This window comes from Schistocerca americana, chromosome 4, assembly GCF_021461395.2.
Source record: "Schistocerca americana isolate TAMUIC-IGC-003095 chromosome 4, iqSchAmer2.1, whole genome shotgun sequence".
In the NCBI taxonomy this organism is placed as follows: Eukaryota; Metazoa; Arthropoda; class Insecta; order Orthoptera; family Acrididae; genus Schistocerca; species Schistocerca americana.
Genome location: NC_060122.1, coordinates 613,653,770 through 613,671,023, shown reverse-complemented (window position 1 = coordinate 613,671,023; position 17,254 = coordinate 613,653,770). Strand labels below are relative to the sequence as shown.

At 39.9% G+C, this 17,254-nt stretch overlaps 1 protein-coding gene across 1 annotated transcript in view; it reads right to left on the bottom strand.

The window, feature by feature from the left end:
• LOC124613657 (venom allergen 3-like) overlaps nt 1-17,254 on the bottom strand; it is an 89,206-nt gene that overhangs the window by 48,189 nt on the left and 23,763 nt on the right. The window contains exons 2-3 of the mRNA XM_047142373.1: nt 15,366-15,447; nt 12,384-12,519 (exon numbers count right to left, since the gene is read on the bottom strand). Of these exons, the coding sequence (XP_046998329.1) occupies nt 12,384-12,519; nt 15,366-15,447 (218 nt within the window). The remainder of the gene's footprint in view (nt 1-12,383; nt 12,520-15,365; nt 15,448-17,254) is intronic.

The following is a 17,254-nucleotide window of genomic DNA, read 5'->3' as shown; positions in this document are numbered from 1 at the left end:
ATTCACACACAAACCCGAACGTGTTTTCAAATTCAATGACGAGAACGTAGATTACGAGCAATTTTTATCAGCCAGAAAATGTAAAGAATTTAATAATGACAGAACACAGGTACACGCTTTGCACTGTATACGACAATTTATCTTTGTACATTCACCGCTACTACCTGTAATGCAGAAACTAGCTTTGAACCAGATGCGACAATTTGCTATTGTATTTACAACAGCATTGCCTATAATGCAGAAACTAGAATTAACATGGATACAACTATTTGCTTTTGAATTTTTACCGCTATTGCCTGTAACGCAAAAACTAAAATTTATTTGCAGTGCGTAAATGACCTCAGGGGATTCATTACGCTTTAATGAATATGTGCCGTAGCGAGCATAGGGCCCCGAGCTGTAGTAGTGCTGTTTCATCTTTAGTTTTCTGCACTGCTGCCTTTTCTTCTACTATCCTTTATATCTATCAAAACTGCTCTTTAACTATTGCTCTACCTAGAATTAAGAAAAATGACTAAAGAAAACCCGATGTGACAAATTTTTACTGAAAGTGACAACATTCTTTAGGCACTCCAGAACCAGCGTAATTTTAATAACAGATAAAATCGTAATCATCAGTATGTGTAAAATTATTAGTAACAGGAACCACATTTTGGTAACAATAGACGTTTTTCACCGCAATAGCATGAAAGTCAGCCGCTTAGCATACGTAACCAACAATGCAGTCTACAAGGTCAACTAAACTTTAATGTTTCGCCGCGTGCACGTATAGTCCCAGCTCCAACAAATAGTAACGCATGGCAGCAAAGAAATAACTACGTACAGACAACACACCATTTCAATTCCTATCGCAATGCGCCGTATAGAAATTACTATCATGACAGACGTAAAAATAACGAGCACAATTTTCAGCGTACATTTAATAACAGTCGATCATATTAGCAGCAACAACATCAGCAACAACAAATAATCATGAATGAAACAGACAATAGGTGTCATCGATAGCGTAACACGTCAGTAAGAAATAACAGAACAGTTCATATAGTGGATATGCCACAACATTCTCCCGTAAATAATAACACATACGATAGATTTTAACCAGATACAGCACAGATTGCATATTACAGTAACGCAAACATTACTTTTGACACGCAGAATTTTGTCCACGAGAATGTTATTTGAAGCATGCTTTGTTGAATGCTCCACTTTTATCGCACCCAGACCTTACTAGAAATTTCTCCATTGCCACCGACAGTTCTAACACGGCTTTAGGCGTACACATTTTCCAGGAAATTGTAGAAGATGGTTCTACAGTAATCAAAAACATCGCATTTGCAAGCCGCATTCTGTCACCTGCTGAGCGAAATTACTCCGTTACAGAACTTGAAACATTATGTGTTGTATGGGCTTTTACGAGATTTCGGCACTTCGTTTATGGCAGACATACCACCGTCTACACAGACCACTGAGCGATACAATTTTTGCTTTCAGCTAAATTTACTCACGACAGGTTAAGTAGATGGAAACTTTATTTACAAGAATTTAATTTTACGATTGTCCACATTCCCGGCACGGAATGTTGTAGCAGACGCACTGTCGCGTTCTCTCGGCAACAATCAGCAAGACGTAGCAACCAACTTCTGCAAAACAAATTTCAGTGTCATGTACATTCAGCAAGTTGCATTTGAAAACTTTATTTCATCGTCATTACAGGACATAGCAAAGGAGCAAAATAAAGACAACGTGTGGAAAGAAATTAAACACCTTTGGCAAGATAGGAAAAATGTTACGATTAGGAACCACTACACTGTACGCAATGACATTCTGTTTCGCCGCTCTCATCCTGACAGCAACAATTGGTTATTATGCATTCCTGACGAACTGGTTAACAAATTAATTTGGTACACTCATTTAAGTTACGCACATTACGGAGCAAGAAAATGTTTTCTTATACTGAGACAGAACTGTTATTTTACCAACATGAAGAAACGTATACGACGAGTTTTAGCGTCTTGTAAAATTTGCCAGAAAGCTAAATCAGACACCATTTCACATATTCCTCCTTTATATCCCATTATACCTGTTAAATTAAGACATATGGCCGCAGTAGATATTTTTGGTCCGATTCCCAGAACTAACAGAGGTTTTTGCTACATCTTTGTCGCTGTTGAGCTCACTTCAAAATTTGTTACTTTCACTCCATTACGCAAAGCTACTGCTAAAACTGTTTCGAAAGCATTTGTAAAACATTTTCTATTTCATGTAGGGCATGTGATGAAAGTAATTTCTGACAATGGATCTCAATTTCATAGTGCCATATGGATACGCATGTTACGAGCCAGAAACATTTCTCCGATCTATATATCCAAGTACCATGCTTCTTCGAACCCCTGTGAAACATTAATGAAAGAAATTGGTAAGCTGTGCCGAATATACTGCCACAAAAGACATATTGATTGGGATACACACATACTCTCATTCCAAGATGTAATTAATTCCATTCCAAATGAATCCACTATGCTATCTCCATCTGTTATACTGAAAAACGTTGAACCACCAAACAAAATTAAAGAATTAGTAAACTTCCCCAAATGTCGTCGACTAAGACACCACGAAATAATTGACATTGCGCTGAACAACATCAAACGTGCCGCAGAGCGCCGGAGAAGACAGCAAAAACAGGTTTGTACACGCCGCGACTTTCACGTTGGACAGAAGATATTAGTACGTACACACTATTTATCCAGTAAATTAAAAGGTAAGTGCAGTAAATTTGAACTTCTATACGCAGGTCCATATCGGATTCGCAGCATCCCTCACCCCAATGTTGTACACGTCGAAACTTTGAGAACCAGAAAATCGAAAGGCAATCACCATATCTCAAACATTAAACCGTTTATTGAATGAAGACACTTTATGATTCAACACACTATGATGCCATTTACTAATGCAATTATATTCACCTGACTAATTACTGATGATTATTGTATTTTTCTTGGCAAGTGCCCGGCAAGGTAAGGTTAGCAGGTCGCTTTTCTTGTCGTTACACATCAGACCGTGCACATTTTCCATTTTTTTGTGTATATGATTGTACTCCAGTTTTGTTTGTATGCATTGTGAAATAGCTAAGATATAACACACACCAGTCGACTTTGACATTTTTTTTTTTTTGCCTTATGACATCTCAACATCGTGACTGTTTTACATTTTTTGCTGCTGCATTGTATTATTCTGTGTACATTTTTGCATCTGAACACTGTCAATGTCTTTGACACATTACGTTTTCTGTCATGTTATGCTGTACGATTAATTATGTCACCATAAACCAGTCATTATTTAGTGGGTATATGATTTAAATGCAAGACATTAATCTCTGTCCATCAATTTCAGAAAGAAATGATGCGTGTAAGAAATAAATTCAACAGAAATGGGAATTTCACCTACGGAATAAACGAAAGAGGATGCAATAACTTTATGAGGAAGAGTAAATGGATCAGGATTAACAAGCATTAACAAGAATATACTATACTCATCGTAGAATAGCAGTCTTAACTAATTTTTTCTTTCAGAATACAAGGTGATTGATGCAGGCTGTCAGACAGAACTACACATCTTAGTTTTAGTGATGAAATATGTTAGAGATAAGGAATAGTTGTATAATGAGTAATGAAGTGATTTTTTGCAGATGATAATGAATACTGATGAATAATGATGAAGGAAATGGTATTATGAATAATGAAGTTTTTATTTACAGGTGATGATAATAGTGAAGTTATGATGATATGGATAATGAAGTTTTCTTTACAGATGAGGATAATGTTGAAGTTATGTATTTATGCTATGTAGTTATTTAAGTATTTGTTGCAGTTTGTTTTGACAGCAGGTGTTATATTGCATAGTAGGATGACGGAAAGTTTTGGAAAGGACAGCTATGGAACACATTTTTTATACACATTTCACTACCTGTTAATTCGAAGTTCACTACTTTTCAGCATAGTGTGCGTTTCTTCTTTCAGGTCAATAATCCATTTTGTATTTTTTCCAGGAGAAGCTTTTCATGATAATTACTAAACCTGTTACTTATTATACCTGTTCTAGTACTTGCATTTTTATTTTCTACCCATTTGTGTTTATCATTTATAAATGTGATCACATATACTGCCTTGTTACATAACCTTGCTACAGCTGACTCATGATGAATGACGTTACCTATCCTCATTTGCAGCAATAGGTCAAAAGCAAATACTGTTATGCCTCAGCAATTAATTATCGATCCCAACGCAATGCATTGCTAAAAGAGGTATTGCCAGTCCCACATAATGTCACTAGTTTATGATAATTCTGAATAATACTGATCAACTCTGAATAGTATGTCACTTAAGTAATGACTTCTTAATGAGACAAAAAAAAAGTATGTATTTAAAATAATGCTTTGTCACTAGCTAATAACTGGCACTGTTTATTGTAATGAGACTACTTATAATGCCCATGATTATTAATGCTATGACTGTAATTAACTGATTTTTAATAATGACTTCGTAATGATCTGAGTAATACTGAATGATGAACTATGTTTTATTCCATTCAATACTTGCTGGCCACTGAGTGCCAATAATTAATGTCACTCCATGAATATGTTATTAATTATGCCATTAATTAACTCTTGTTTTCAATGCTATACTTTGTAACCGGAAAAGAATATGATTCTTACTATATTGAAATGACAAATGATGCTATGCTTTGTAATTAGAAGGTTAATGAATCTTAATTACTGTTTAATAATGCTTTGTAATTAGGAAAAGGCTAATGATTATTACTATTGGAAGACAAATGATTAATTAATTATGATATGCTTTATAATTGGGAAAGAATGTGATTGTTTAATAATGCTTTGTAATTAGGGGAAGGCTAATGATTCTTACTATATTGGAATGACAAATGATTAATTAACTGACAAATAATTAATTAACTATGCCATACTTTGTAACTGGAAAAGAATGCGATTGTTTCATAATGCTTTGTAATTAGGAGAAGGCTAATGATTCTTACTATATTGGAATGACAAATGATTAATTAACTATGCTATACTTTGTAACTGGAAAAGAATGCGATTATTTCATAATGCTTTGTAACTAGGAAAAGAAGGCTACTGATTCTATGTAAAACAATTAATGAACATTTTTCTGTAATACTACATACTTGGTACAGAAATGTTCAATAACTGGGCTATGAATGCCACAAACTACTAATGAAGACTGTAATTGTCAATATTATGTGACTTAATGTCCTTCACCTCATGAGCTAACTATCCTGAATTACTGCAATGTCCATTTGTCCTGTCCATCCTCATGATCATGGAGCACTATATTTGGTTTTGCACTAATTCTACGTTGGTGTGCCTTGTAAGAGCGTGGTGTTGACACGACATGCTGTCCACCACTGTGAGCGATGAAGACGTTATTATGGTCCCACTGTTTGGTGTACCTAATGTACTGCCAAAATGAAAACATGGAATATTACTACGACAATTCAGTGTCTTGGCTACGCTGATAAATTCTGATGGGAAAAGAACTTCAAGTTGTGTCACTTGGTGTTGTACTTCTGTGGAAAGATATGGACTTTCAGAGCAGCTATGTGCAATCTAAAGTGCTACAACCATGATGCAATCCTTCCCTTTCCTATCCTAATTCTTGTCACATAGTGAAAATCATTTTTTGGTTAACATCATTTATGTTCATGGGTTATACATTTTTTTTAGATTTGCTGAACTCCAGTGCGAGTACACTTATGTCACTGGTCGACATGATTTTTTACCATTATGTTTATTTATTGCGAAAATGCTAAAGACATTTTTTTCGATTTGTTCTGAAGTACAGTATATGTACACTCTTGTCTTTTATATTGTATATACATTTTTATTTTAATGATATGTTCTGAACTACAGTGCATGTGCACTTATATTAGGTGTTAATATGTGTTCTACTGAACTTCAGTGCCTGTGCACTTTTCTCATTTTTCAATATGATTTGTACTATTCTGTATATTCAATACTTCAATGCGTATGCACTTATGTCATTTGTTACTAATTGTATATACATTTCATCATTTACTGATATGTTCTCAACTGCAGTGCATGTGCACTCATGTCACTTGTCAACACAATATTTTTTGCCAGTCTGTTTTTTTGTTCTGAAAATGCTAAAGAATTTTTTCAGTGCGTGTGCACTTTGTTATCTATCAAATAATTTGTATATACATTTTTCTGATTTGTTACTATGTTTTGTACTCACATTTTGTCTTTGTCTGATATATTTTGTACTTAGTGCGTGTGCACAACATTTAATTCATGTACTACATCTAAATATTCTGTAAATTGTAGAAGTTTATTAATTAAAGAAAAATTTTGCCGCGCTTGGCAAGTCCAAATGACTCACCATCACTGCCAAAATTTTGCCCCCCCAGTGGAGGGTTATGAAACACGTATGTAACATAGCAGCGATGGCGAGGCATTGCAGAGCTTCTGACCAGAGAGTATGCGCTTGACCGCGCGAGTGTTGCGAGCAGTTCGCTAGTTGTCGCTATGCAGTCGAGTACTCTGTCAGTAGTTGTTGCGAGTCAGTAGCTCTGTTCAGTGGCGTGCAGTACGCTAGTAGTCGTCATGCAGAGCGGTCGGTCAGTAGTAGCAGCCCAGTGCGGTTGAGTGATGTAGTCTGTCGGCATTCTGGTCAAGAGGCTGAATGAGGTATACTTTTAATTAAGGTAATGATCAGATAATGTAAAGTTTATTTATTGTAATTAATCTCCAACAAGTGTCCCAATAATAATTTTTATTTCAAAAGCATTTTACAAAAAATTTTATTTTTTATTGAACTAACGATTTCGTTGCACTTCCCATTTCATTCCACTTCTTTTAAAGACAAATTTCAGTAAAATCACAAAAAAAGGCATATTATTATTTGCAATGCAGTTCCTCCGAGCCGTGCGCAAGAATAAGAGCAGAAATTTGACTAGCTGTTGCAATGAGGTAAGAATTTAATTCTGATTTTTGCACAGGGCCAAAGACCGATATTTCGGTGTAATTGAATTTTCATTGTCACTGAAGTTTCTTTAGCACTGAATTGTTTTTCATTATTTTTGTGAAGAACTTATATTTGAGTCAGATTGCTAATTTTTGTTTAATTGTCATTAAATTTATTTGCTAGGGAGGTTACGTTTGGCTCCTATTCATTTATTATTTCTGTCTTTAAAATTTCAGTGGAGAGGTTACACTTAGCGCAATGTCCATTAGCATTTCTATATAATATTGTCATTTCTTTTAAATTTCGGTGGGGAGGTTACAAGACTTCGACCTAAGTCTAAAGAAAAATTCAGTATGTTAGCTAAATTTCATACACAGCAACATATTATGCAATATACATCAAACGCAAAATCATAGTGACCCCTATTTTTCACTGCAAACTTTCTGGAATTCCGCGGAGTGTCTTACACCCACGTGAATATCACAATAACTATGACCATTAACGAAATGATCGTCACATCAACTAGAACCTGACATATAATGCTACAAGTAACGCAAAAATGATTTTTTTTTTTACCGAATAGCTTCTGTAAATTCGGTTGAGAAAGATTGCAGGGTGCATACCTCAATTCTGTCACCGCTGACCAGGCGAAAGGTGGAAAACACTTATTGGCCTCCCCTTTCGAACAAACAAAAGAACTCGCCCTGCGCTATGAACGGAAACTGGTCACTGCGTATCCTGCGCGAGCTATACCGCGAAACGACTAAGAGAATAAATTCATATACGGTGTCAATGCTTCGACCACGTAACTGACATTCAAGTCAATGTAACGCGCGAGTTAAACAACATGGCAAAGAAGGGCTTTTCTGACAGTCACACGTGATCATATGAACGTTCTGCGTGTTGCACTCAAGTGAAGGGAAACTATGTAGAAAACCTGGTGTATTAAAACCACCATCTTAACGTTTTATCTATTTTTTATTAACCTAATCCCAAAACTTTTTGGGGTAACGGAGTAGAACACCGACAAAGGATGTAAAAAACAATTGAACTTTCTTTTATTTTCTCTATAATTATTATCGATGCATCGCTATGCATGAAACACACTACTGGCCATTAAAATTGCTACACCAAGAAGAAATACAGATGACAAACGGGGATTCATTGGACAAATATATTATACTAGAACTGACATGTGATTACATTTTCACGCAATTTGGGTGCATAGATCCTGAGAAATCAGTACCCAGAACAACCACCCCTGGCCGTAATAATGGTCTTGAGACGCCTGGACATTGAGACAAACAGAGCTTGGATTGCGTGTACAGGTACAGCGACCCATGCAGCTTCAACACGATAACACCATTCATCAAGAGTAGTGACTGGCGTATTGTGACGAGCCAGTTGCTCGGCCACCACTGACCAGACCTTTTAAATTGGTGAGAGATCCGGAGAATGTGCTGGCCAGGGCAGCAGTCGAACATTTTCTGTATCCAGAAAAGCCCATACAGAACCTGCAAGATGCGGTCGTGCATTATCCTGCTGAAATGTAGGGTTTCGCAGGGATCGAATGAAGGCTAGAGCCACGGATCGTAACACATCTGAAATGTAACGTCCACTGTTCATAGTGCCGTCAATGCGAACAAGAGGTGACCGAGACGTGTAACCAATGGCACCCCATTCCATCACGCCAGGTGACACGCCAGTATGGCGATGACGAATACACGCTTCCAATGTGCGTTTACCGCGATGTCACCAAACACGGATGCGACCATCATGATGCTGTAAACAGAACCCGGATTCATCCGCAAAAATGACGTTTTGCCATTCGTGCACCCAGGTTCGTCGTTGAGTACACCATCGCAGGCGCTCCTGTCTGTGATGCAGCGTCAAGGGTAACCGCAGCCATGGTCTCCGAGCTGATAGTCTACGCTGCTGCAAACGTCGTCGAACTGTTCGTGCAGATGGTTGTTGTCATGCAAACGTCCCCATCTGTTGACTCAGGGATCGAGACGTGGCTGCACGATCCGTTACAGCCATGCGGATAAGATGCCCGTCATCTCGACTGCTAGTAATAATAATAATAATAATAATAATAATAATAATAATAAGCTTATGGCATTGATGGCCGGGAGACCCCTCGCTGGGCGGTTCGGCCGCGCTCCACAAGTTCTTTAACGCCACTATGGCGACTTGCGAGTGAATGAGGATGAAATGATGATGAAAGACACACAACACCCAGTCATCTCGAGGCAGAGAAAATCCCTGACCCCGCCGGGAACCGAACCCGGGAAGCGAGAACGCTACCGCAAGACCACGAGCCGCAGACTCGACTGCTAGTGATACGAGGCTGTTGGGATCCAGCACAGTGTTCCTGAACCCACCGATTCCAATATTCTGCTAACAATCTTTGGATCTCGACCAACGCGAGCAGCAATGTCGCGATACGATAAACCGCAATCGCGGTAGGCTACAATCCGACCTTTATCAAAGTCGGAAACGTGATGGTACGCATTTCTCTTCCTTACACGAGGCTTCACAACAACGTTTCACCAGGCAACGCCGGTTAACTGCTGTTTGTCTTTGAGAAATCGGTTGGAAACTTTCCTCATGTGAGCACGTTGTAGGTGTCGCCACCGGCGCCAACCTTGTGTGAATGCTCTGAAAAGCTAATCATTTGCATATCACAACATCTTCTTCCTGTCGGTTAAATTTCGCGTTTGTAACTCGTTATCTTCGTGGTGTAGAAATTTTAATGGCCAGTAGTGTACTTACAACCGTTTGTAATCAGTGTACTAATTCTGAATTGCTGTATAGCAGAGAATATTTTTAAGTCGATACACTGCCGTAAGTGAATGGTAAGAAGGAAAAACAAAGGATATTTTAATCCATCCAGTGTCACCGTTCACAAAGTTTGTCTTGTGTAGGACCACCTTTATGTTTTCTGTGTCTGTTTCTGTGTGTGTGTGGGGGGGGGGGGGGGAGGGGGGGTCGTTAATTTAACTTGCGACATAAAGTCGCTGAAGGGGCCTGTGTTTGATAGTATACGATTATTTTTAGCGAGGAAAGCTCTGTTGTCCTGTGGAAGTGTGCTTCATCCTCTCTCTTTGCTTCGTTCGAATGGCCCCGAGCACTATGGGACTTAACATCTGAGGTCATCAATCCCCTATAACTTAGAACTACTTAAACCTAACTAACCGAAGGACATCATACACTTCCATCCCCGAGGCAGGATTCGAACCTGCGACCGTAGCAGTCGTGCGGTTCCAGACTGAAGCGCCTAGAACCGCTCGGCCTTGCTTCGTCCACCATGCGTTATTTCACTTTGCCTAGCACATTGTCCTCAACTTTAATGCTAAATTTATCTTCTGCCCCATAATACAGGGTGAAAAATGTTCAAATGTGTGTGAATTCGTAGGGGACCAAACTACTGAGGTCATCGGTCCGTAGACTTACACACTACTTAAACTAACTTATGATAAGAACAGCACACACATACCCATGTCCGAGGGAGGACTCGAACCTCCGGCGGGAGGGGCCGCGCCATCTGTGACGTGGCGCCTCCAACCGCGCGGCCACCCCGCGCGGCAATACAGTACTTTCGTCTTCGTTTGGCTTGCTCTCTATCTGTATTCTTTGTCCACTAGCTATTCATTTCACTCAACAGGTCTTATAATTCATTCTTTATTTTCACTCAGCGTAACCATCAACGAATCGTTTAATTTGAATCCTATGATTCTGAATTTCAGTTCCACTCCCGAAGTTTCCTTTCTTCCGGCTTCGTTTCCTCAATGTACAGGTTGCAAAATAGCGGAGATAGATTGTCTTACGCCCTTCTCAGTTCTCGTATTACCAGTAGATCTTGGTATTTGCGCAAAGCGTGGCAGTTAAATGTTATTCATATTTGTGAAAAAGATTCAACGCAAATTGTGTAGAGTCACCAGGTATTCTTCTGAATGGAGAACATAGGCTGAGTGAGAAAGATAGGCGTTCCGCAGTTCCGTAAAGACAATAATATCGTTAATGTCAAGGTACGTAGAGAGGAAAGGTAGACTACTTCGGGCGGTGGGCTCTGAATGGTGAGCGAACAGTTCAGTCAGCAGGTAGTCAGCACTCCAGCTTCCTCAGCCTTTGTAGTGTTCAGCACTGACTGCAGCGTTACACTTTCCCACGTCTCCTCCTCTATTTTGTTCACGGTCAAGCACTGGCCACGCCCAACAGTCCTTTGAAGAATGAATACGGCACGCAATCGAAACTAAAACACAGAGCAATAATAACAGTGATGACAAGCCTTGTTATCACACAATCTTATAGTTTAACAATTTTGTGTGTTTCTTTTCACCAGACGCATTCAACAAAGAACATGAGAATTTTCTCGAAGCTTACATCATAATGTTGACGAAATCTGCTTCGTTTAGATCTTATTTAAATACAAAATGTTGATAACAGCCCTTGTTACGTGTTAATTTCTAGAGTTGCTAAAGTTTCCATTGTATTTGCTAACTTTTCTATCACATCGTTATTACCAAAAATATTTGCCCCAAAGAAAAATAAAAAATATTCCTAGCACTGATATTCTTGACAAATACTTAGGCTACAGGTACATTACGTTATTAAATCTTACTTATCTGTGAAATATGGAAAAAAATTCTATGGCTATATTTCCCAAAGGAATGTCGATATTTTGCCCGTGAACGGAATATATCGTGCTAGACATTTTCAGGGTCATGAGCCGTGTTTTAGTGAAGCAAGTCAAAGCATTGGTGTTATAACTGAGATCCCAATCTTCTTCAGTCTTCACCTGTACAACGCTGGAATTATTGATGTCATTTTGATATGTTGAATGTTCCCTGAAAGCAGGACAGCAACTTTTGCGACCTCTGCGTTCAACTTAACCTGGCTCCATTTGATTTGTCGTGTAGGGACATGTGAAACATCTAGTGCGCAGACACCTGTCAACGATGAAGAGCAATTAATGCAAGAATCTGAACAACCATGGTGGAGGTAAGCCTTGTGCCACTTGCGCAGATGAAAAAAATGGTTAGGAAAATGTTTCTACTAGGTATTTCATTGTCGCCAACAGACCAAAGCAGAATTTGAAATATTCTCATTTTTCACTTTCGACCCAGGAATTTTCGTACCAAGTTTCCCTATCTGCCATTTGCAAGTCGATATCGTAATCACGGAAATTCCGGTATATATGTTCCGCGTACTTCATAATTTTAAAGTTACCAACGAATATTCTCTTTTCTATCAATTATTACTCGGCAATGAAAGTGTTTTGTAGAATCTGCCACCTTTAGGCGATTCACAAGTCTGAAAACATTGACAAACTGGGCGACAAGGCAGGCTGTCGAGACTCACCGGTAATTGTTGACGTTGTTCCTGCTGAAGGATGCGACCTCGTCATACCAGGCCTGGACGGCTCTGCGCCACTGCGGACCTGGCGGCGTCCCGGTAGTACTGGACTGGAAGACGTTCTGTCCGACGCTAAACCGTGCTGTTAACAGATTCAGAGTCTTTACACTCATAAAAAGAATCAGAATTAATGAAATTAAACAACTTTTTATATAGAACTAAATATGGGCACACGGGAAAGATACTGTTAAAATTTTGATCGTCGCGCGTTTTCCATAATACAAGGTTTCATAAGCGGTCCACAGAATCCTCGCCTCTCTAGAACCTGTACCTGCTACCGAATGCGAGACATCGACTTGCGAGCACGATGTAATTTCGTTGCTTACTGGTGGCTTTATAGCCGCATCGAGGACACAAGAGCGCAAGGACTCTTTCGAGAGTCATAGCAGATTAGACAGAGCGCAGATATTTGACACATTTGTTGAAAATTTAACAGAACAATTTTAAATAATGCATACAAATTCGAGACAGATAAGCGTGGACGTTGTGCCAGTAAAATCTCAGTCAAGACTTTTTATGAACTATATGGAAGTACACCGGAAAACGATATTAACCCCCATGACACATCACGCTTCAATCCGGAACCGTGCGACTGCTACCGTCGCTGGTTCGAATCCTGCCTCGGGCATGGTTGTGCGTGATGTCCTTAGGTTAGTTAGGTTTAAGTAGTTCTTAGTTCTAGGGGACTGATGACCTCAGAAGTTAAGTCCCATAGTGCTCAGAGCCATTTGAACCAACACATCACGCTAATACCCCCTAACATCGCCTCTGTCCTTGACAATAGATATACAAGTTCCAGACACATTAAATGGACCGCCACCTACGTTCGATGTTAACATGCAATAACCACTCACAGACGTCTGGTGGTAGATCTACCAGTGGAAGATCCATAAAGTGTTCAAAATGGTTCAAATGGCTCTGAGCACTATGGGACTTAACTTCTGAGGTCACCAGTCCCCTAGAAGTTAGAACTACTTAAACCTAACTAATCTAAGGACATCACACACATCCATGCCCGAGACAGGATTCGAACCAGCGACCGTAGCGGTAGCGCGGTTCCAGTCTGTAGCGCCTAGAACCGCTCGGCCACTCCGGCCGGCCCCATAAAGTGTCTCGGGGGCCGTGGACAACAGTTCACTCGTTGTCGTGATACGGAAGCGATGCGATTTATCTGATGTCCAAAGGGGCATGATAATTGGCTTTAGGGCCAAGGGTGGAAGCATTTTCGGAACGGGTAAGTTTATAAACCGCGTGACGCCGTGGTTTAAGTATTCCGTAGATGGCAAAATGGAGCTATCCAGAACGAGCGCCGAGGCAACTGTGGAGTCACCACAGGCTGCAGATGACAGGGGTGAACGTCGGCTCCGAAGGTGTCTACGGGCGAACTGACGTGCAGCTATTGAGCAATTAACCAACCAGATGAACCAAGGGGCTGCCACCAGTGTCTCCTGTGTATGGGCTTCCACAGCAGGCACCTGGTTCAAGCGCCCATTCTGACTGCAGTTCATCAGCGACGAAGGCTGGAGTTTGCACTCCAATACTGCAGTGTGATGTCCACTGAGTTGTGACAGGTGGGCTTTTCAGATGAATCATCTTTTACTAAATTTCCTCATTTTGGGAAAACAGAAAGAACGATCTGGTTTACTAGTTGCTAAAAACTTTCCAAAGATAAGATTGCACCAATATTTCTTTATTTTAAAAAACCGGTTTTGACATGTCCGAAAGAACAGATACCATCTTAGTAAATATATAGTTAAGGCTCACCGGCCACTTGACCATCTTCTTCTTCCGTGCGAATGCACAAACAGTGCCCGAACTCTTACGGGAATCGGCAACGCGCCGCGAGTAATGAGTATAATGGGCGGGGGCACTACGAATGTAGTGCGGGACAATACGATGAGAATGTGGGTTTCGCGGGGAGCGTGCCAGAGATAAACCCCTGCAGTTGCGTTATCCTCTGTGACCTCGGTGGCTCAGATGGATAGAGTGTCTGCCATGTAAGCAGGAGATCCCGGGTTCGAGTCCCAGTCGGGACACACATTTTCATCTGTCCCCGTTGACGTATGTCAACGCCGGTAAGTAGCTAAGGGTGTTCATTTCATTGTAATTTCATTAATACTGTGTTCCAACATTAGACAAATGTTTGACCCATCCGCATTAACTTACATCTATCCACATTTAAAGCAGGCTGCCATTCATCACTTCCACGTTACCGAGGATCTTCCCACAATCTGTCAACGATGACGCCTTCCTTTACACATCAGCGTCATCAGCAAACACTCAGAGATTGTTGACCACTCTATCTCAGCGATGGTTTGTGCATGGAGAGCAGGAGCACTTCTACCACACTTCCCTGGGCACTACTGACGGTACTTTTGTCTTCGATGAACATAAAAAAAGTGGCTCCAAACACTGTGGGACTTACCATCTGAGGTCATCAGCCCCCTAGACTTAGAACTACTTAAACTTAAGTAAACTAAGGACATCACACACATCCATGCACGGGGCAGGATTCGAACCTGCGACCGTAGCAGCGGCGCGGTTTCGGATTGAAGCGCCTAGAACCTCTCGCGATGAACAACCTCCGATTTCCTATGCACGGTCCTTCGTTGTCGGCCTACAGTTTGCTACAGCGTTGAACACACTGCGAAAATCTAGGCGCACATAATCTGCCTGTTGGAGTGCTTCCATAGTTAACACGTTATCATGTATGAAAAGGGCGAGCTGTGTTTCACACGAGGGATGGTTTCTAAATCGATGCTGATTCGTTTACGGAACCTTTCTCTGTAGGAAACTCTTTATATTTCATTTTTGAATATGTTCAAAAACGCTGTACTAGACTAATGCTGAGGATACAGCTTTATGATTTAGCGCATCAAGGAACAGAATATTACAAGAGACATAAATAATATTCAGCTGACTACTTACCTACATCCCTGCACGAATCATGGCCGAAGCGGCATTGCTCGGCCCACCGCTGAGCTACACGCGCCAACTCACTGTCCCACACCTGCAACAGAATGTTCTCAGTCGTTAACTGTGCCCACTCTTTGTGAGTTTTAAAAATGGGATCGTGTAATATTAAAACGTGGTTAAAGGAGGCGTGGGTAGAGGAGAGGGGGAGGGAAAAGATGAAGATAATACAAAAATTGGGCAGGTGCGAATAGGATTCTCGCACTGGGCGTTCAGTAAAAACTTAATTATGTATACAGGCAGTTCATACATTTCGAGAATCGTGAATCTTGACCATTTTTGCCTGTTATCGACGTTGATACTAGCAAGATACCGGTTTCATGGATTCCAAGATTTTTGAGAATGTTAATTTCAATAATATAAATGTGACATAAAAGTCATGCGGGAGGCAGGCGATCATTATTATAATAATCAGTAGTTCTCCACTCAGATTGCGCTCCTGGATATCTGGTGATGGATAAATCCCGAGGCGCGCCATATAAACAATAAAGTAATTCCTTGCCTGATGTTTCACTCTTTCACTTGCGACCCAGTCAGCCTGAATGCAGAATTACTGGTTGTTTTAATTTGACGTTTGATACCAGATAACAAATGACTCTCTCTCTCTCTCTCTCTCTCTCTCTCTCTATATATATATATATATATATATATATATATATATATATATATATATCATAATATAACTACGACTGAAGAACTACAGAAGGTCATTTCAGAACTTAAAAACAACAAAGCGTCGGGAGAAAACCAAATAGTGGCCGAAGTATGGAGGATATAACATACAATATTCTTTCTAAAGTCCTTTTGAACGGGGCAGAGCCGCAATTGTACCCGCAAATCGCGGAATACCAGGGACGTTTTAGAAAGGGTAGATAATGCTCGGAACAAATACTAAACCTCGAAAACATCATGGCATACCAAAAATCAAGGGCAAAGACATACGTAATCTCCTTCATTGGTTTCAAAACAGCATATGATTCGATTGATAGAGAATCTCTGTTATCAGTCCTGGAAGAAATGGGTTTGGATAAGAAAACAACTAATATTATAAAAGAGACCCTTACAAATAAATTTATGGGCGAATTATCGGAACCCTTTGAAATAAAAACGGGAGTCCGACAGGGGGATGGGCTCTCACCGTTGCTGTTCAGTTGTGCGCTTGAGAAAGTAGTCAGAGAATGGAACACAAATATTAAGAGTGGTACAAGACTGGGTTGCAAAAAGAAGAACCTTAAGGTAAATTGAATTGCTTTTGCAGATGATATGGCCATGTTTGCTGAAACAATGGAAGAAGCACGGGAGCAAATGCTTGAACTAAAGAAACAAGCAGCTAAAATAGGTCTTCGCATCTCCTTCGAAATAACTAATATATTGACAAGCATTAAGCACTCACGTAAATACTTCAAAGTTCAAGAACAAAAGATTGAAATAGTAAAAGAATTCAAATATCTCGGAGAATGGATTAGATGGAATGCTGGGGAGAGCAAAGCAATGGTATCCAGAAAAAATATACTTGAACTGGCCTTCCAACTAACAAAAAATTACACATTACAAGAGAGTGATTAAGCCAGGAGCACTGTATGCAGCAGAAACACTAAACATGAATTTGAAATGCCAAATGGAGCAACTTGAGCTAAAGGAAAGAAAAATTTTAAGAAAAGTCATAGGACCAAAATTTCAAGACAATAATACATCAAAAATGAAACTCTCTACAAGAAAACGGAAAAACTTTCAGATACTATGCGAAAAAGGAGGATAAATTTTTATGGTCATCTTCTCAGAATGAATTCCAACAGATTAACCACACAAATGTTTGACATTTTCCATAACCGCAAAACGAAACC